General features: G+C 36.2%; 1 protein-coding gene across 1 annotated transcript in view; it reads left to right on the forward strand.

Moving 5' to 3' along the window:
* Positions 1-22,876, forward strand: part of LOC138319059 (uncharacterized) — a 68,437-nt gene that overhangs the window by 32,447 nt on the left and 13,114 nt on the right. Inside the window, exons 2-14 of the mRNA XM_069261960.1 lie at positions 7,720-7,870; positions 8,142-8,159; positions 12,150-12,340; positions 13,964-14,104; positions 17,856-18,003; positions 18,624-18,656; positions 18,910-19,079; positions 20,040-20,180; positions 20,642-20,795; positions 21,072-21,101; positions 21,315-21,478; positions 22,071-22,193; positions 22,599-22,743. Of these exons, the coding sequence (XP_069118061.1) occupies positions 7,720-7,870; positions 8,142-8,159; positions 12,150-12,340; positions 13,964-14,104; positions 17,856-18,003; positions 18,624-18,656; positions 18,910-19,079; positions 20,040-20,180; positions 20,642-20,795; positions 21,072-21,101; positions 21,315-21,478; positions 22,071-22,193; positions 22,599-22,743 (1,609 nt within the window). The remainder of the gene's footprint in view (positions 1-7,719; positions 7,871-8,141; positions 8,160-12,149; positions 12,341-13,963; positions 14,105-17,855; positions 18,004-18,623; positions 18,657-18,909; positions 19,080-20,039; positions 20,181-20,641; positions 20,796-21,071; positions 21,102-21,314; positions 21,479-22,070; positions 22,194-22,598; positions 22,744-22,876) is intronic.

A 22,876-nucleotide genomic window follows, 5' to 3' on the forward strand; every position in this document is an offset into this window, starting at 1 on the left:
GGCGAGGCTAGGCCGCCCGCTGATTGGCTGAAAGCCTCGGTTGGCCTGTCTCACACCCGAAACCTTACGCAAAGGAACTATAATATAATCCCTCCGATACTATAAAAATACACATCGTACACAATGCATCTGTACCTAAATCAAATACACAAATCTTCATAAACATAAAAACGATCTAAGTATAATAACAGACATTCTTTACAACAATATTTCTACAACGAATACACTCGAAACGCCGACTACGTCATTTTGACAACAAGTTGTCAGCGACGAACACATGACTGTCAACAACGACATTTACAGCTAAATAAAGTCGTCTAACAATGAAATCGACAGTATCTCAGCGAGATAACTAACACATGCGTTTGTACAATCATTGATTTACATGTAATGTCGATTACTTAATCTTATATCGAACACATTCCACACACTAATCCAACTTTTAGGGGTTTACAAGGAAACAGAGGTTTTGATGTTAGTAGAAACATTAGGTTAGTTCCACCTTTTCAAGAGAAAGAAGTTGACAAGTATTTTCTGCCTTTTGAGAAAATAGCTGACAGTATGAAATGGCCTGAAGATAAGCTTACAATGCTTCTTCAGAGTGTCTTGATTGGTAAAGCTAGAGACATTTATTCTTCTTTGTCTGTAGATAACATTTCAAATTACCACGTAGTCAAGAAAGCTATCTTGAAAGCTATTGAGTTAGTTCCTGGGGCTTACCGCCAGAAATTTCGAAACTCGAAAAGGAGAGATGAACAAACTCATGTAGAATTTGCCAGAGAAAAAGAACAATTGTTTAATAGGTGGTGTGATTCTAAAGAAATTGATGACGATTTCGGTAAATTGAGGCAATTGTTGTTGATAGAGGAGTTTAAACGTTGTGTTCACACAAACATAAAAACTCATTTAGATAAGAGAAAAGTTAAAACAATTAGTGAAGCAGCTACAATGGTTGATGATTACGCTCTCACCCACAAAGGCTCATTTGTTAAAAACAGTTCTCAAGACAAAAACAGTACCACAGGTACTAGTAAATTTGGTCAGCCTAGGAACCCAACCTTTAGTGGCTCTTTTAACGACAAACCTAAATTAGGTGATAAGACTAAGTCTGATTCTAAAACAGATCATAGGGCAGGTGTGGGGTCTCCTGGTCCTGTTTGAAATTACTGCAAGAAAGTATGGCATACTATGTCTGAATGTTATTCTCCCCAGCTTAAGGAGCAAATGCGTAAACAGTCAGTTCCTTCTGTATTAGCTATGTCAAAGCCTATTCAGAAACTTAGTGATAATTTGAAAGATTCTAAAGTGTCTGTTGAGATTAAGAGCTCTGATAGTCTGATAGTGTCTTGGAGAAGTACTCTCCCTTCATTTCTGAAGGTTTTGTTTCACTTACTAGTAATATTACCAACTTGAAACCTGTGAAGATTTTGCGAGATACTGGGGCTTCCCATTCTTTGATACTAGACGGCGTAGTGCCTTTGTCTGAGGAGACCTCTTGTGGTAGTAGTGTTTTGCTTCAAGGTGTAGAGTTAGGTTTTGTTAATGTGCCTCTCCATTGTGTTTATTTAGAATAAGACCTGGTTACTGGGCCTGTCACCATTGGTGTTAGACCGGAACTTCCCATAGACGGCGTGTCGTTCATTTTAGGCAATGACTTGGCTGGAGAGAAAGTTAGAGTAGATCCCTTAGTGTCCAGTATCCCTGATAAAACAGGTGATGCTGAGACTATTCAACAGGAACTTCCTGGTATTCTCCCTTCTTGTGCTGCAACTCGTTCAAGGAGTAAGAAGGTTTCTGATGTTGCAGTAGATGAGGATCATTATAGTCCAGGGTTAGGTGATACTTTCTTGGCTCATGATATAGAGGATGTCGGGGGCAAGTGTGATCTTTTGAGCAATCCTGTAGACTTTGATAGTGATAGAGTTGTTCCTAACAAGGGTACTTTCTTTGGCTGATATGATGAGTAAATCATCTTTGTCTAGAGAGGAGCTTATAGTAGAACAGGAAAAAGATCCTGAAATATCCTTTTTTGTGTAATCGGGATTTGAGTGAGGAAGAGGCTGAGAAAGTCCCAGTTTGTTACTTCCGTAAGTCAGGTGTGTTGATGCGCAAGTGGCGCCACCCTGGTGTGTCTCCCGAAGAAGACTGGAAGGTTGTCAATCTAATAGTTGTCCCACCGAGGTATAGGCAAGATATTATGAGTTTGTCTCATGACGTACCTATGACAGGGCATTTAAGTGTGACCAAGACTTATAACAGAATCCTAGATCACTTCTTTTGGCCCAAGTTGAAACGGGATGTGGCTGATATTGTCTTGTCATACTTGTCAGGTGGTAGGGAAACCTAATCCGAAAATCCCTGTGGCACCTGTGCACCCCATTCCAGCATTTGAGGAACCATGTAGTAGTGTTATTATAGAATGTGTAGGTCCTCTACCCAAAACTAAGTCTGGGAATGAGTATCTTTTAACTATTATGTGTGCTTCCACACGCTTCCCTGAAGCCATTCCACTCAGGAATATTAAGGCCCCTAATATAGTCAAGGCTTTGGTTAAATTCTTTACACTGGTTGGTCTTCCAAAAGCTGTTCAATCGGACCAAGGTTCAAATTTCTTGTCTGGTATTTTTCAACAAGTCATGTACCAGCTCCAGATCAAGCAGTATAAGTCAAGTGCTTATCATCCAGAGTCTCAGGGTGCTTTAGATCGTTTTCATCAGACATTGAAGAATATGATGAGATCTTATTGTTTTGAAAACAAAAGAGATTGGGACGAAGGTATAAACATGTTGTTGTTTGACGTTAGAGAATATGTACAAGAATCACTTGGTTTCAGTCCCTTTGAACTTGTGTTTGGACACACTGTACGTGGTCCTTTGACAATTTTGAAAGACAAAATTTTGTAAAGTGAATCTCTTAGAGTATGTGTCTAACTTTAAGCAAAAGTTGACACGGGCATGTGAATTTGCAAAAGAAAAGTTGGCCGTTACTCAAACCAAAATGAAAGCATGGTATGATAAAGATACCCGTGCAAGAAGTTTTGATCCAGGTGACAAAATTTTGGCTCTATTACCAATACCGGGTCAGCCTTTGCAAGCTAGATATTTTGGATCATAGGTTGTTGAGAAAAAGAAGGATGATGTTAACTACATTGTACAAACTCCAGGGAGGCGCAAGAAAACTCAATTATGTCATGTTAATATGCTTAAGAAATATGCAGATAGAGAAGAGAGCAAGACCTCTTAACCTATTGCTACTTTGGCCTCTGTACCATCACGAAGTGAACCGTACAGCTGATATTTGTAAATTAGACTTAGATGGTGGTGTACAAGATGTAGGTTTAGACTGTGGTGTTAAGTTATGGAACTCAGATTTGCTCGCGAACTTGGACAAGAAACTATGTCATCTATCTGAAAAGGAACGAAATGAACTGAAAGATCTGATACTTGAGTTTAAACATTTGTTTCCGGATACACCAGGCAAAACAGATTCTATCTATCACGACGTGGATGTAGGCGATGCGCCACCTGACAAGCTACATCCTTACCGTGTCAATCCTTTGAAAGAAGAACACTTAAAGAAAGAAATTCAATACATGTTGGACAATGATATTATTGAACCAAGCAAAAATGAATGGAGCTCTCCATGTGTTCTGGTGCCAAAGCCAGATAAGACATACCGGTTCTGTACTGACTTCAGAAAAGTAAACTCTGTCAGTAAAACAGACCCTTATCCAATTACAAGGATTGACTCGTGTATTGACAAAGTTGGCAAAGCCAAGTATGTTAGCAAGTTTGACCTGTTGAAAGGTTATTGGCAGGTGCCATTAACAGAAAGAGCGAAAGAAGTGTCGGCATTTGTAACCTCGCAAGGTTTGTACCAGTACAAAGTTATGCCGTTTGGTATGAAGAATGCCCCGGCAACATTTCAACGTCTTCTTAACAGCGTGATATCAGACCTGGAAGGCTGTGATGGATACATTGATGACGTCATCAACTACCACAACACGTGGGAAGACCATCTACGCGGGATTCGCGAATTCTTTCATAGACTCACTACCATTAAATTGACTGTAAACTTGCTAAAATGTGAATTTTGTCATGCAACTGTTGAATTTTTAGGCCATGTTGTAGGAAAGGGGCAGGTGAAACCTGTTCAGGCCAAAGTAGAAGCAATTATAGATTTTTCAACTCCTGGAAGCAAGAGAGAGCTGATGAGATTTCTTGGTATGGCTGGATACTACAGAAAATTTTGTCAAAATTTCACTGTTATAGCAGCTCCTCTACTTACTGCTTTGTGAAAGAAACATGTAAAATTTGTCTGGTCAGACGAATGTAAGTCAGCCTTTGAGAAATTGAAAGCCATACTATCAAACTCACCAGTTCATAAACAGTTTAAACTGTTTGTTGACGCCAGCGATGTAGGTGTTGGTGCCGTTTTGATGCAAGAAGGTTCTGAACAAATTGACCATCCAATTTGTTATTTCTCGAAAAAGTTTGACAAACACCAAAAAAATTATTCCACCATTGCGAAAGAATGTTTAGCGGTGATTTTTGCCTTGAACCAATTTGATGTGTATCTCTGCACAACAGTTGTGCCTGTGTTGGTCTTCACCGACCACATCCCTTTGACATTCACTGGGAAAATGAAAAACAAAAATCAAAGAATTCTCAGGTGTAGTTTGACTTTGCAAGAGTACAATCTTGACACCAAACATATCAAAGGGAAAGATAATATTCTGGCTGATACTTTATCAAGGATTTAAACGTTATTTGGTGTTTCAAGAAAGTTTCCTTTTCAAGAAAAGTGTCTTTTCTTTAAGGAGGGGTGTGTAATGTATGACACTAAATACATGTAGTTATTAAATAAGGGAGATAACTTCTATAGCTATATTATCAATACATCCTATAAAGTTCATAAACTTAATTTAGGTTATAGAACTTTCTAGAATATCATCATTTATAAAAAAATATGTTTGTAAACATGTTGATTATAAGTAGGGATCTAGAATGATCTATTTCCAGAAATTTCTATGTGTTTATTTGTTTACTGTTTTTAGTTAGATATTTCTAGAAATAGAAGGTTCTCCAATATTCTTAAATTACGGTTTAGCTATTATACTCCAATTGCCCAAAGTTAATCAGAACTGTAATGACACCTGTGATTAGACATATCAAGAATTGTACAGCGCCATATTAGATTCTATTGGGAGAGCTATTGTGACTTTATCTGTGGATTGTTACATCGCATTGTGTGGATTTATTCATATTGCCTGGAACTTTACAAATTATCTGTGGACATTCATTACCCCAGGGATCAGTACTCGGGCCTCTTCTTTTCCTCCTCTACATCAAAGATATCACTGATATCAACTAATATCAAACTTTTTGCAGATGACACCTCCTTGTATGTAATTATAGATGAAAACCCAGCACAAGCAGCTCAAGCACTAACGACTGACCTCTCTAACAAAACCAAATCGGTACTATTTTCCAGAAAACATAACAAAAACAGCCCCCCAATAAACTTACAAAACAATCAAATCACTGACTCATCAGAACACAATCACCTAGGACTTACACTTAAGGACGATGCATCGAAAACAACACATCCTTAACATATGTGAAAAAGCAGACAGTAGATTAAACATTCTTCGTTTCATTAAAAATAAAGTAAATCGTCAGTAATTAATTAAAGTTTACACAGCATTTATTAGGCCAATCTTAAAATATGCAGATATAATATGGGATAATTGCACTCAACAATCAAAAGAACTTTTAGAATCTGTCTAATTAGAAGCAGCCAGAATTATTACAGGACTTAGGTCTGGAACATCTCACAATAAACTTTATACAGAACTTGGATGGGAAACACTATCAGTAAGAAGACACAAACTAACAATGATGTACAAAATAATGCATGGCCTATCACCACAATACTTACAAGATGTCCTAATTCCTTTCATGAACAATCAAAACAATAATGGCTATGGTCTCAGACAAACAAGAATATTTAATCCGCCAATATGCAAAACTAATAATTATTTTGATAGTTTCATCCCACTAATGTGTCGCACTATTAACACTTCTGATAACAATCTCTTTACCTCTCCTTCTCTTTCAGCCTTTAAACACCAACTTAATAAAGATGTCCCAGTTGTAATTGAATCAACCCAATTTTTTAAACAGAAGGTGATAGAAGAGCTAATATTATTCTTTGTCAACTTAGAAACTTGTTAAGTAATCTTAATTCCCACCTATATACTGACCATCTATCTGATGATACATCTTGTGTTTGTTCTTTTGAAAATGAAACTATATCCCACTACTTTCTCGAATGCCCTTTATATGACCAACATAGACTTTCCCTGTTCACTTCCATTAGTAATTATGCAAATCATAACCATATTGATATATATAAACACATGGACTTTTGGTCATTGTCTGTCAATATCTGAGTAACATGTGGTCTAATTAGTAATATAACATGTTCTTGTAATAAAATAATAGCTGTATTTATATTATGTATGATGTGTGAATGGAGTATGCAAAAGAGTTATCTCCCTTTAATTGTTGTAAAATAATAATTTCAAAACTTATATATAATATCTATAATTAATGTAAGTTTAAACTATTACTTTTGCCACCATTGGAGAGAATTTATATAGGCTATGCCTGTTATTTAATCCATTTGACTTGAAGCACCTTTGTCTATAAAATTTCTTGAAATCAACAAATTAATTCCCTTTGTGGATTTGTGATTATTGTGAATTCTGAACCTGGAAGGATCAAGAACTATACCAGAACATTCGCATACAGATAAGTAACACTTTTAATTCTCGCATTACTCTTGTACCACCACCATTTACTTTAGATATTGTAAACCATCTCTGTATAATATTGTATATATAATTAAACTGTGTTTTGAATTTAGCTGCTGGTTTCTAATTTCTGTTATTCTGGGTCATAAAATTACACACTCCAGTGTGTAAACACCTACAGCGCCTCTAATTGGTCAATTCAAAATCTCTTGATTCCGATTGGCTCTCAACTTCGGGCTACTTTTCATATCGCATTTTCTTTTAAATAACATTGTATTTACTGTTTAACAGGTAGTTGCTTATTCAATTTATCAAACAATAGAATATTGGTTGTCTGTTTAGGCACTATATTTTATGGCGGAAAGATATCACTACACAATGTATGGTGGTAAGTTTCCCTGAATGAAGACGAGAAAATGGTCACCACAGGATAAATATAGAGCTAAAGTTATGGGATAAATAAGTTCCCCAACGCGTGACTGTTGTTTATCATGTTTATCTAAACTCTCGTAAGTTAATTTTCAAATTTTTGAAGATTAACTAACGAGAGTTTGATAAATATGATAAAAAACAGTCACGCGTTTGGGAACCTCTATTTATTCCAAGCACCTTTTGGGAATTAAATTCTTTCACTCTAAACTTTAACTTATCGAATGTTAATACTGTTGCACAATTTGAAACACTCCGCCGTATGAGACTCCGCCGTATGCTATTTATATGCGAAAACATGTGGAACATTTTGAGGATTCGTATCGAGTGCCTTCTCAGCAAGGTTTTAGGAGCAGACTAGCTGTAGTTATTTTAATAATGTATATAAAATTATATATTGTTTTTGCTGCATGCGGCTGTAGTCAGGGTTTGTTTAAACAATATCAAACCTGAATATGATGTCATTATTCCAGGTATTTGAGGCTAATACAAATGACTCGGAAGTTGTAGTCGTCAACCCTTTACCTACATTCATAAGGGCACAATACGTACGACTATATCCTACAAAGTGGAAAAATGGCATAGCACTCCGCTTCGATCTAATTGGGTGCTGCGATACGCCTGGTGAGTAAGCATATAGATAAATACGTTGGGTGTATCATGATTAAACTTATATATTATGATGTAGCCTAGATGTTATGAATAAAGTACACTACATTGGAAATACTTAAAGTATTCCTATTCCTGAAGGAAATATTATCTTTTTTTATAAATTTAAAATAGAATTCAACAGTGCCTACAGAGGCTGAGACATAAAACAATGGACTAAATATTAAGTTGATCGTATGATCTACAACATCAATACTAAAAAATAATCATTTTGAATATTTTTCAGGGACTCCGCCCAGTGCTCGTAAGTAACCAGATACTGGTCATTAAAGTAACAGGATATACTGGCCAGTAAAGTAACCGGAAACAGGCCAGTAAAGTAAACAGATACTGGGCAGTAAAGTAACCGGATACTGGCAAGTAAAGTAACAAGACACTGGCAAGTAAAGTAAACGGATACTGGACAGTAAAGTTACCGGATACTGGCCAGTAAATTAATCGGACACTGGCCAGTACAGTAACCAGATACTGGCCAGTAAAGTAAAAGGATACCGGCCAGTAAAGTAACCGGATAATGGCCATTATAGTAACTAGATACTGGCCAGTAAAGTAACCAGATACTGGCCAGTAAAGTAACCTGATACTGGCCTGAAAAGAAATCGGATACTGGCCTGAAAAGAAACCGGATACTAGCCAATAAAGTAACCGGATACTGGCCAGTAACGTTATCGGATACTGCCCATTAAATTAACCGGATAATGGCCAGTAAAGTTATCGGATACTGGAAAGTAAAGTAACCAGATACTGGCCAGTTAAGTTATCGGATACTGGCCAGTAAAGTAACCGGACACTGGCCAGTAAAGTAACCAGATACTGGCCAGTTAAGTTATCGGATACTGGCCAGTAAAGTAACCGGATAATGGCCAGTAAAGTTATCGGATACTGGCCAGTAAAGTGACCGGATACTGGCCAGTAAAGTAACCAGATACTGGCCAGTAAAGTGACCGGATACTGGCCAGTAAAGTAATCGGATACTGGCCAGTAAAGTAACCGGATACTGGCCAGTAAAGTTATCGGATACTGGCCAGTAAAGTAACCGGATACTGGCCAGTAAAGTAACCAGATACTGGCCAGTAAAGTAACCGGATACTGGCCAGTAAAGTAACCGGATACTGGCCAGTAAAGTAACCGGATACTGGCCAGTAAAGTAACGGGATACTGGCCAGTAAAGTAACCAGATACTGGCCAGTAACGTGACCGGATACTGGCCAGTAAAGTAACCAGATACTGGCCAGTAAAGTTACCAGATACTGGCCAGTAAAGTAACCGGATACTTGCCAGTAAAGTTATCGGATACTGGCCAGTAAAGTAACCGGATACTGGCCAGTAAAGTTACCAGATACTGTCCAGTAAAGTTCTCAGATATTGGCCAGCAAAGTAACCGGATACTTGCCAGTAAAGTTATCGGATACTGGCCAGTAATGTAAACGGATACTGGACAGTAAAGTAACCGGATACTGGCAAGTAAAGTAACTAGATACTGGCCAGTAAAGTAAACGGATACTGGACAGTAAAGTAACTAGATACTGGCCAGTAAAGTAACCGGATACTGACCAGTAAAGTAACCTGATACTGGCCAGTAAAGTAACCGGATACTGGCCAGTAAAGTAACCAGATACTGGCCAGTAAAGTAACCGGATACTGGCCAGTAAAGTAACCGGATACTGGCCAGTAAAGTAACTAGATACTGGCCAGTAAAGTAACCGGATACTGGCCAGTAAAGTAACCGGATACTGGCCAGTAAAGTAACCAGATACTGGCCAGTAAAGTAACCGGATACTGGCCAGTAAAGTAACCTGATACTGGCCAGTAAATTAATCTGATACTGGCCAGTACAGTAACCAGATACTGGCAAGTAACGTAACAGGATACTGGCAAGTAAAGTAACCGGATACTGGCCATTATAGTAACTAAATACTGGCCAGTAAAGTAACCGGATACTGACCAGTAAAGTAACCTGATACTGGCCTGAAAAGTAACCGTATACTGGCCAGTAAAGTAACCGGATACTGGCCAGTAAAGTAAAAGTAACCAGATACTGGTCAGTTACGTTATCGGATACTGGCCAGTAGAGTAACCGGATACTGGCCAGTAAAGTTATCGGATATTGGCCAGTAAAGTAACCGGATACTGGCCTGAAAAGTAACCGATGCTGGCCAGTAAAGTAACGGATACTGGCCAGTAGTACGGATACTGGCCATAAATAACCGTTATGGCCAGTAAGTACGGATACTGGCCAGTAAAGTAACCGGATACTGGCAGTAAGTAGATAGTAAATCGGATACTGGCCAGTAAAGTAACCGGATACTGGCCAGTAAAGTAACCGGATACTGCCAGAAAGTCGATACTCAGTAACGTACGGATACTGGCCAGTAAAGTAACCGGATACTGGCCAGTAAAGTAACGGATACTGGCCAGTAAAGTAACCGGATACTGGCCAGTAAAGTAACCAGATACTGGCCAGTAACGATACTCGATACTGGCCAGTAAAAAGTACCAGATACTGGCCAGTAAAGTACCGGATACTGGCCAGTAAAGTAACCAGATACTGGCCAGTAAAGTAACCGGATACTGGCCAGTAAAGTAACCGGATACTGGCCAGTAAAGTAACGATACTGGCAGTAAAGTAACCAGATACTGGCCAGTAAAGTAACCGGATACTGGCCAGTAAAGTACGATACGCAGTAAATTAACGGATACTGCAGTAAATGTAACGGATACTGGCCAGTAAAGTAACTGATACTGGCCAGTAAAGTAACGGATACTGGCCAGTAAAGTAACCGGATACTGGCCAGTAAATTAATCTGATACTGGCCAGTAAAGTAACCAGATACTGGCCAGTAAAGTAACCGGATACTGGCCAGTAAAGTAACCGGATACTGGCCAGTAAAGTAACCAGATACTGGCCTAAAGTAACCGGATACTGGCCAGTAAAGTAACCGGATACTGGCCAGAAAAGTAATCGGATACTGGCCAGTAAAGTAACCGGATACTGGCCAGTAAAGTAACCGGATACTGGCCAGTAAAGTAACCGGATACTGGCCAGTAAAGTAACCGGATACTGGCCAGTAAAGTAATCGGATACTGGCCAGTAAAGTAACCGGATACTGGCCAGTAAAGTAACCAGATACTGGCCAGTAAAGTAACCGGATACTGGCCAGTAAAGTAACCAGATACTGGCCAGTAAAGTTATCGGATACTGGCCAGTAAAGTAACCGGATACTGGCCAGTAAAGTAACCAGATACTGGCCAGTAAAGTTATCGGATACTGGCCAGTAAAGTAACCGGATACTGGCCAGTAAAGTTATCGGATACTGGCCAGTAAAGTAACCAGATACTGGCCAGTAAAGTAACCGGATACTGGCCAGTAAAGTAACCGGATACTGGCCAGTAAAGTAACCGGATACTGGCCAGTAAAGTAACCGGATACTGGCCAGTAAAGTAACCGGATACTGGACCAGTAAAGTTACCGGATACTGGCCAGTTAAGTTATCGGATACTGGCCAGTAAATAACCGGATACTGGCCAGTAAAGTTATCGGATACTGGCCAGGTAAAGTAACGGATACTGGCCAGTAAAGTTATCGGATAGCCGTGTATCGGATACTGGCCAGTAAAGTAACCGGATACTGGCCAGTAAAGTAACTAGATACTGGCCAGTAAAGTAACCGGATACTGGCCAGTAAAGTAACCAGATACTGGCCAGTAAAGTAACCGGATACTGGCCAGTAAAGTAACCGGATACTGGCCAGTAAAGTTATCGGATATTGGCCAGACGAAGTAAACAAATAATCTTTAAAAACGTAGATTTTTAACAACAGAGTGTCAGGACCAACTGTCACTTTTTATTTTGTCAAACAGCGACCTGGTAAATAGACGTTAATAGTGAACCTATGTTACTCATAACTACCCTACGAAAGTAATGAAAGTGAAAGTAGGACCGTAAGGACTTTTCAACACAATGCCACAATGCAAAAATATCATAACTCTGTCTCTATATGTCTAAAAAAAACAATGTATATTTATAAACTCAAAATAATTTATAATAATTTAAAATCATTAATATTGACTGAATGTTTAAGATTGGATTGTACAAAATGAAACCTAAAACTTAATAATACATGTTTGAATAAAACATGTTAAGATCTAATTTACAAGTAGTAAATGCCATGGAAACTAGATTTAAAATGTTTTATAACAGGTTTAACGAAATACCTCTAAACTGATTTCTTCAGCTGCTGACTGTCGTACTTCACTTGTCACGAAGGCCTATGGAGTACGGAATTCCCAGATAACAGCATCCAGCTACTTTGAATCTCAAAATCCTTTGGAAGGTTACGAGCCATTTGCAGGACGTTTAGATTCCAATTCAATGGATTGTAACTCGTATTGGGCGCCATACGGTGAAACTTATCGTTACATACAGGTACAGTATTACATTTTCATATACTTTTAAAATATGACAAACAACATGTCTCATTGTTCTGGTTGGCGATTTCTGATTTATCCATTGAATTATTGTCGATTTTTGTTGATTTCTACGACTTTATCTCTTGACGTGTAAACCTGTACAAATAGTATAAAAATTCTACGATTGTTTTCGAGTTGTTAGTCTATGGACAGTTATAAATAAACAAAGAATAATTCTTGATACATTTCATGTATATTGTATTCTGTTTTCATGAACACAAGAATTCGTGGATATAGCAAACAACACTGTCACCGTTTTGAAATAGTCTTATACTGAATTAAATTGTGGTGATATGAATAAGAGATGATATACTATCGATGTATATCAAACGTCTATTCTATACATACCTAGGGACAAAGCGTCTATTCTATACATACCTAGGGACAAAGCGTCTATTCTATACATACCTAGGGACAAAGCGTTTGATATTACAAATAGACTGTTGTGTTTCATATTTCTATTGTTTCGTTACCAATGAATAAAGTGTGTTACATTACAGGTAGACTATTTTATTAATAAGTGATTTACATTACAAGTAGACTGTTGTATTACATAATAAATGTGTAACATTACAGATAGACTGTTGTATTACATAATAAATGTGTAACATTACAGATAGACTGTTGTATTACATAATAAGTGTTTTACATTACAGGTAGACTGTTGTATTATATAATAAGTGATCTAAATTACAGGTAGACTGTTGTATTACATAATAAATGTGTAACATTACAGATAGACTGTTGTATTACATAATAAGTGTATTACATTACAGGTAGATTGTTGTATTGCACAATAAATGTGTTACATTACAGGTAGACTGTTGTGTTACATAAGAAGTGATTTACATTACAGGTAGACTGTTGTATGATAGACGGTTGTATTACATAATCAGTGTGTTACATTACAGGTAGACTATTGTATTACATAATAAATGTGTAACATTACAGATAGACTGTTGTATGACATAATAAGTGTTTTACATTACAAATAGACTGTTGTATGACATAAGTGTTTTACATTACAAATAGACTGTTGTATTACATGATAAATGTTTTACATTACAGGTAGACTATTGTATTACATAATAAGTGATTTAGATTATAGTTAGACTGTAGTATTACATAAGTGTTTTACATTACAGGTAGACTGTTGTATTACATAATTGTTTTACATTACAGGTAGACTGTTGTATTACATAGTTGTTTTACATTACAGGTAGACTTTTGTAGTACATAATAAGTGTTTTACATTACAGGTAGACCTTTGTATTACATAATAAGTGTTTTACATTACAGGTAGACTGTTGTATGACATAATAAGTGATTTACATTACAGGTAGACTGTTGTATGACATAATAAGTGTTTTACATTACAGGTAGACTGTTCTATTACATGATAAATGTTTTACATTACAGGTAGACTATTGTAGTACATAATAAGTGTTTTACATTACAGGTAGACCTTTGTATTACATAATAAGTGTTTTACATTACAGGTAGACTGTTGTATGACATAATAAGTGATTTACATTACAGGTAGACTGTTGTATGACATAATAAGTGTTTTACACTATAGGTAGACTTTCGGCGTGTGACAAACGTCTACTGTGTAGTGACTGTTGGACATGCGGTGTTCTACGTTGAGTCCTATAATTTACAATACAGTATGAACGGTTCCGTGTGGGAAACTGTATTGGACACGTCTGGTAATGAAAAGGTAAATGGACATGTATGGCTTATACTCGAAATGAAACTGCTCCTAGAATATATGAACCGATAAACCTAAGACAAGTAATTGCTTCCCAAAAAGCTAAGAAGGCTACCATACAGCAATATTTATTAGGAGACTTTAACAGGAAACCTTGACGAATTGTTCTGATCACAGTTAGCTGGCATAGTTCTGATTATAATTAATTTCTGAAGAATAATAATTTAAATGCTTTCACATTCAACATAAAAGATAATCAACTTCATGATATTCATGAAAGGGCTACAAGGACCGTTCCGAAACAAAAAAGTCTCTTTAAAACAATTATAACATATAAAATTGATAACCTTGGCCAAAGATGAGGTTACAACACCAGGTTTTGCCGTATGGCGCAGTAATAGTCAAATAACGCGTTGTAATTATGACGACGTCGGGAATCATAATACGACCTGCGTTATCAAAAATAACGTTTTGTTTATTTTAAGTTATTCAGAAGGTGTAGTGGGCCTTTTCCTAATGCTAGCAAGTTTTACATGTACATTTACCTGAACAAGTTTGTGAAATACATAATATACACATAGACACAAGCATAACATTTCGATCAAAACTGTAATTTACTTTAGCGCATACAGATCCACAATTATCCCCTAAGTAAAGCCTATAACGGACAGTTTTTACAAGTAGGTCATGATCATCTAGTTAACAGTACGAGTAGGCTATATATAGATGCTCCATGCGCTCCCGACAATGTAAAAAAAAAACAAAAAAACACCGAATATTTGAAACCTCTCTAGACTTAACCCTTATATTCTACTCAGTACATGTAACGCCGCCCTGTGTGATTTCTGAGAATAATATCCGACAACAAGTATTAGCTTCCTCAAAAGCTAAGAAGGCTACCATGCAGCGTTATTTATTAGGAAACAACTATATGAAAGCTTGTCGCATTGTTCTGTTTATAGTTAGCTGCCATAGTTCTTATAACAATTCATTTTTGAAGAATGATAATTTAAATGCTTTCGCATTCAATGTAAAATATAATCAGCTTCATGATATTCATGAAAGAGCCACTTGACTACCTTTCCGAAACAAAATAATAATAGTTTCTTTGAAACAATTATAACTTAATATAGCCAAAGATGAGGTTACAACACCAAACAAGTTGAAGTTTTGCCATCTGGCGCAGAAATAGTCAACTAACGCGTTGTAATTATGACGACGTCGGGAAAATGAACGTTTTGTTTATTTTAATAAAGTTGTTCAGAAGGTGCAGTGGGTCTTTTTCTAATGCTAACAAGTTTTCCGTCTAATATACACTATACTGATATACATGTACTTGGACAAGTTGGTGTATTACATATACGTATAGAAAAGGCATAACATTTCGGTTAAAACTGTACTTTACTTAAGCGCATACAATCCTAACTTTGTTTCAGCATGGACGGACATTTACAAGTAGGTCATGATCATCTAGCAAACAGTACTAGTAAGGCTATATATAGTGGTTCCACGCGCTCCCGACAATGTAAACAAAACTCGGCAAATCACCGAACTTATACAATCGCGACATCTCGGAGTAATTTCCGTCAATTTCTCCGAAATCTATACTTTACTTTAGCGCCGCCATGTGTGAATGTCCAACAACAAGAAAAAACATTCGGAATTCTCTGGGTTTATCAAATGATAATTTGTTTGCAATAATTTCCCCACCGGTACCCCTTACACACATGAAATATTCAACAACAAGTAACCAATCAACACACGTTAATCGTTTTGGCCAGCCAATCAAAGTGAACAGACTATTTCTCTGGGTTTGCTTGCAATAATTTCCCCACTGGTACCCCTTACACACATGAAATCTTCAACAACAAGTAACCAATCAACACACGTGAATCGTTTTGGCCAGCCAATCAAATTGAACAGATTATTTATAACCATGTGAAATCCAAATAAAGTGGCAGGCAAAGCGACCGATAAAATAGCTACCATTCCATGATGGTAGCAATACATTTGTATATATTATAATATTCACATTTCTGTTTTCTCTTTACTATATAATCTTACCTGCCGGAAAACCGTCTACACTTGCGTAAATGCAGGGGTTGTCGCGCAAGTATACACACACCGAAACGATGACTTCAACAAGTAGTGTGAATGCGCATCCGGTTACGCCTATTTGTATTGAAAAACCTTCAATATAATTAATGTATAAATTTAATGGATATCTTAAATTATATATCAGGAAATGAAATATTTAAAAAATATTGTATAAATGACACTGACAGCTTCTGTTTGCGGCCGCCATTTTTTCTTTCATATGGGACGTTGTGCGTTGCTCTGGTACTGCTCTCCCCATTAAATATATATTTAACTTATGCAAATGCATAACAGGAGTAATTAAACATTTTTTATTAATTTTTTCAATAAGAATGATAACACTTTGAAAATTAAAAGCTATAGAATGCAATCAAAATATCCACCAAGGCAAAGATGAGTACAAGGAACCATGACGTCACATAACATCAACAAATGGCGCGAAATCATTGGATTCGCATACGTGGCACTCCAGGCCTTGAATGGCCACTGAGAAATTCGAATCTTTGAGTTCATTTCTTTGACTTCATGCTAGACAATAATTACATCATTTACTGCTATAGTTTAAAGTGCGTCCTTTTATTTTTAAATTATGTCTTCTACATGAAATAGAAAATAACATAAATAAATAGAGCTTTGCTCTTCCTATGCCATGCATGATTCATATTAAAACATCTGGCTACGCCCTTTAAGGCTTTGCCTTCAGTCATATTAACACAAACACTGTATCATAATATAGCATTAACAATAAAAACTTATAATGATAAGACAAAGGAAAATAATGCTGAACTCAATAAACCCCTCGGCAAGCGGAGGACGAAAGTGGAATCTAGCGAGGCTTTGTTGTGATTGTCAGAACACTATAAAACGGTTATGCTTGTATTTCCTCGCGCATGAAGAAATACAACTTCTTTTGGTCTCAGGTAAATAATCTTGAGACAAAACCGAAACAGGGTAAAAAATGTTAATGAATGGAAGAATAATGAATAATGAATGGAAACGACTAAACTAAGACACAGAGGGCCAACCCTTTGGGAATGCAATAGGTACATATAGGAAGTGTTAGGAGGTCATAGTGGAAGTACAGCTTTAAAGATCGTTCATATCAAATTTCTAGCTGATCTGTAAAATGTGTTTGATTTACCAACGATTATTGCTGATTTTGATGTTAAGTTGTGTGTACGCTTTTGTATCCTAACATATATAATGCTACAAGTCGCCTTGACAATAGTAATAGAGACCGTAGAACCCCAAGAATTTGAATAACTAATGAATGATCAGATATCTTTCAAATCCGATCATTCATGGCTAATTTTGAAGAAGCTCACCTCACGCAATTGTGAATATATTTTTACAATATGAAGCATCTTGCTTTAAGGTGGAGTGCCATGTTTTTTTTTACCACAATTTTCATAAAATTCCAATGTTAATTATCCAACCTGTCAGAAGCAGACAATTCAATTGTTTTTCACATTTTACATCTACATGTATTGACCAAACCAGACATTAAATATTTGAAACTGATACACCCATGATACCTAACTAGCAGGCTGGCCCCGAAACACCTCATATATGAAATCTCCAAAATGGATTTCCAGAATTCTATTTTAGTTTGATTCTGCAGTTCCTGTTTCACACTAATCCCGATGTATATCCTTACACTTAGTTATTTGCTGCCAATGATGGTCAAGGGGACGTGGAGACCACACGATGCCTGCCGGAGCCAGTTGTAGCGAGATATGTCCGAATCAATATACGCAGTCATAATAACGCCTTGTTACTAAAGTTTGATTTCATTGGATGTAACGCTACAGGTATTTTTAGTTCTATAAAGATTGAATTCGCTAAGAATCGCCATATTTACTGCTACATTACATTGTCCTCTAACAAGAACACAAATTTACAAGCAAATAGTAAATGAGTTTTATAAGACAAAATCGATTATTGGACAATTACCCTGTGAGATATTTATGAACAATCCCTGAACATTTATGAATAATTCATTATAGTTCATGAATATAATAAATGAGTATTCTTTAATTATTTAGGAATAAGTCATGAACATTTTTAAATGCGTCATACTGCATAGATTTTCATTTCTTCTGTTTCGACGGGAAATCCAAGTCAGATGACTCAAGTACATGCATTTGATTCAATTTGATAAATTCTAATGAAAATCAGTTTCATGTATGAATGAACGTTCATGAGTTATTTTTGACACTTGTAATTTTATATTTTTCAACCGAAAATTTGATTACAATAATCGATGGCGTCACAAATGAGAGCGAGTATCTAAATATCTTATTTGGATAATATTTTAACTTCAAAATATAAAAAAAGAAATCATGTAAACTTTTCGCACATTCCTTTACTGTTGACATACTCCAAAACATATTCGTTATTATACTAATCACATTTGTATATATTTTGACAGCAAATGTAGAGGAAACGTTGGAGCAGTTTTTCGGTAAGATCAAAACCGAGACCTTATACAACTTCATCAAATAATCTGTAAAACTGCAGACACTCAAGGAAAAATATATATAAATTTTGCATTTTATTCTATCCTTTTGACTATAACATATACAAATAATTTGTTGAAATAAATTCGCAAACGAATACATGTAAGCCTATTACTATCATCATACATTGTATATCTGTTATGGCACAATATTGAAAATGGATAGGATAATACACATGTCTCTCTATTATACATATAGATGGCCAGTATTGTGTGAATTACCTAAGCAGTGGGGACAGCCCAGTATGGGACGAAAGTTTCACCGCTTCCTCATTCCTACTTACTTATGACACCGAACCATGGATGGGGCGTCTCACTTCAATATTTGGCTGGGGACCAGCGACGTTATCAACTGGCGAATATGTACAGGTTCATACCTTAAATTTAGTTTTAAATTTCGACTTTGTCGTTGTTCTTCAACACATAAGCCTGGGATATCTCATTAAATGCCTGAACAAACAAGCATACCAAAATAAAACAAAAGCTTAATCATATTTTAATGATCCCTTTCCGTAGATTAGAAGGCGATTATCTCTTCTACAGTTAATGATAGTGTAAGGAGATTCGTTCGGTTCGATCACCGTTGACCAGGGCCCAGTTGTCCAAACAGTGATAGGGTAATTGCTATTTAACGACAATTTTCTAACCATTTTCAAATAGTTGCTGGTCACACGAATTTTACAAAATTTTATAAGATTCTAGTAAAATCCCTTCTTTACCTACTTGCTGATTTGAGTGAAGAAATAAGCACAATTTTTTCAGCAAATGAGAAATGAAAATTTCACTAATCATGTGATTAAGTTAATCATCCGTTCAACAACCGGAACCAGTTGTAGCCTTTAGTTAATCGGAAGAGCATCTGGCCCCTACATTTTCTCCTGTCCTTTAATACTCTTCTGTTTTTCAACACGCCTCTCGTGTATGATTAAATACAATCATTCAAACCAACATACATGCAATGTTTTAGAAAAATGCAATAAACGTCTTCTTATACTTTCATCGTAATGTCACTTTCTTTGTTTGATCAATAGGTATTTTAAAGTTGTGAGGAGTTTAGCGAAAGAGGTCTACCGAAGAATAAGATAACTTTATTGGTAGAACATAATGTACTGTAGCTTTACTTAAGCTATTTTAGTTAAGTTCTATTTTAGTTCGTTTAATATTATTGTGGTCAAATAAACACCAATAAGATGTAAGTTAAAACCATTGAACTTTCGCGTATAATAATACAAAATTATATTTGATCTACAGTGTAGTGGAATAAACACGCAATGTACTTACTGTATAATGTATCTACTACGTAATGTATTTACATTTTCAATCTCACAGGTTGATCTCCAGTTCAGTCGGATTGTCCGAGCCATAGTGATCGATGGATGTTCACCTGCTGTTCATGTTCGAACTTTTTATGTTAGTTACAGTGCCGACGGGATAAACTTCGACTTCATCACGGAATCCGGATCTCCAAAGGTAAACAAATCTTAAAGCACACATTTCGGTTGCGCTGCAAACCTTTGATCCTACTGTGATCCGTGAAATCAAAGGAAAATGATTTGTTGTTATATGCATGTATAATCTCTTCACAAAACTTGTCCATGAACTATTTTGTAGTGATCCACCAGAACGATATACATGGAAATGACGAGTAATAGCGATACAAAGTAGTTTTTTTTTTAAATGAGTTTTAATTCAGCTTATAGATTGTGTATGGACAGTTTTTAAAATAAACTTACCCTTTGAATTGGCGTAATATTATGTACACAATCATTAAAGAAATGTAATGCTTGAACTCAGGTCAATGTAGAATTTGTTAGCCAATAGTGTGATTGTTACTGTCAAGAATTAATATCACGATATTGAGCTAAAAAAATATGTCATTTGTTATCTATAGTCAATAGTAAACACAACTTTTGTTTTCTTCCTCACGACAGCTTTTTCTCGGCGACGACGGGGTGGACTATCACAACGATTATATTATGTTCCCAGAAGCAATATTTACACAATTCATACGAGTTACTCCACACACATACTGTACATATAAATGTATAAAGTTCGATGTTTTGGGCTGCTCCAACAACACTGATGGTAAATGTATCATTTAAAATATTATAGATTTAAGATCTTTAAATTTAATATCCACCTTTAAGTTAAAAATGGCCATAGTCATAGACAATTATTGATGTGTTTTGCCCTATTTAGTTTTTTGTGAATTGTGAGGTGTACACTTTCCTCAAGTTGGTGATACATATGTTTGTATTGAGCTTTAACACTTTGCTTCGTGTTACTAAAAGAAATGGGAGATAATATTGTAGATTCGATTTATTTAATTTCATTTTTGATACTTTATTTCTTCTTCTACAGAATATATCGAAAACGTTACTTGCAGTTACGGTAAGTAATATTTGCTTATATAAGAAAAAAAAATCAAATATTGAATTGGCTTTTAATTAAATGGTAAAATGGTATAAATACATCAGTGTATATTTGCTTGGTACATGTGATTCTGTGTTAAGGTTGTAACAAATGATGTAATACACGATATGCTTATCTCGCAACATTTCCCGTACTACAAATAGGGTCAGAGATACTATTTAATATTTTCAGCTGGATCTCCATGTGAATCGTATTTGATAACTGAACTATCGTTATCGGACGATAGTTTCACGGCCAGTTCAACAGCAGGAACGTACCTGGAACCTTGGAATTCCCGCTTCAACTCCACTCATGGCTGGTGTGCTCGGAACAACGATAGCAATAAATATATACAGGTATCAGATTATATCTATGTAATGTACAAATCCGACAGGAACACCACGTGATCTAGAATACGGACCACGCATTGGGAACATAGATGGGTGCAATGAAGGGATTGTACCTATTCCTGTCAAACACAGCACATTAGTCTAACGCATTTAAACGAGTTTCCTGATTGTATGCAATAATGCGTCATTGACCCAAATTCTGATGGAGATAATCTCATATCATTTGGATCAGAATTAAAGTATAATAAGGTTTCTGTTGATAACATATTGGCTGTTGACTCATGTTCAACCAGTACCAAATATTTGACAAGTTATGTTGCTGAGATGCCTATGTTTGGAGAGAGTTAACTGGGCATTTGAACATGCTGTTTTCGTCTCCATAAAATAGCAACTCCAAATTAGATAGTTCTAAATCATAACGAGTATATGTTTATGCAACTTTAGTTAGACTTAAAGTTATACTTAACTCTATATGGTTTTGTTGCACTTGCCTCAAGTCAAATGTACATTCGTCTTGACTAATATTCAAGATAGTGAGTGCACATGTACTCGTATGGTTTTCATCTGCTATGTATTACACTTGTAACTTTTTTTAAAGGTAGACCTACAAATAGAGCACTTCGTGACGTGTATTGTGACACGGTTTGCCGTAAACATGGGAACAACACGATCTTATTACATCCAACACTGGAACGGTACCAACTGGGTAGAAACCCCTGAGGTAACCAGTGCTCGTTTATTTATTACCGAACACTATACAGAAGTAAAGTAAGTATAAAATAAAATGATATGCTTTTATCGAGTATCATCGGGTATTATACTTAAAACACTACTATCGTTCGTTTTCAATACACTGCAAGTACCGACGGGAGTCCAAGGTTGGTAATTTTAACAATAAATGCGATTGGTTAATAACATTTACATATCGGATGAATTATTTGTAATCGTCTGAGAACGAAATCGGTACTTAACATGTTTTATCTGTCTGACTGTTTGATTAGTCTAAGGAACAAAATAGGAACCTTGATAGAGTTCAAAATTCGTGAACCCGTGGAATGATTTAATTAAGGGTTTAATAGAGGGTCACAAATAATATTTTTTGAAATTGAGCAATTATTATTTACAGCTTATTCCAGGAAATTACAATGACGAATATACCATGAAGCGGTCACTTCCGGATCCGTTGTATACCCGGTATCTCCGATTATTTCCGTACAGTGGGAATCACTGCCTACGGTTTGATATACTAGGGTGTCGGAACTCATCAGAAGGTAATCAGACTGTAGTATTACAACTAACACAACACAGTTGGACAAGTTCTGTCCACATGTATATAAAACAGTAGTGAAAAGGAACTAACACAACACAGTTGGACAAGTTCTGTCCACATGTATATAAAACAGT

Source organism: Argopecten irradians, chromosome 3, assembly GCF_041381155.1.
Source record: "Argopecten irradians isolate NY chromosome 3, Ai_NY, whole genome shotgun sequence".
Lineage (NCBI taxonomy): Eukaryota > Metazoa > Mollusca > Bivalvia > Pectinida > Pectinidae > Argopecten > Argopecten irradians.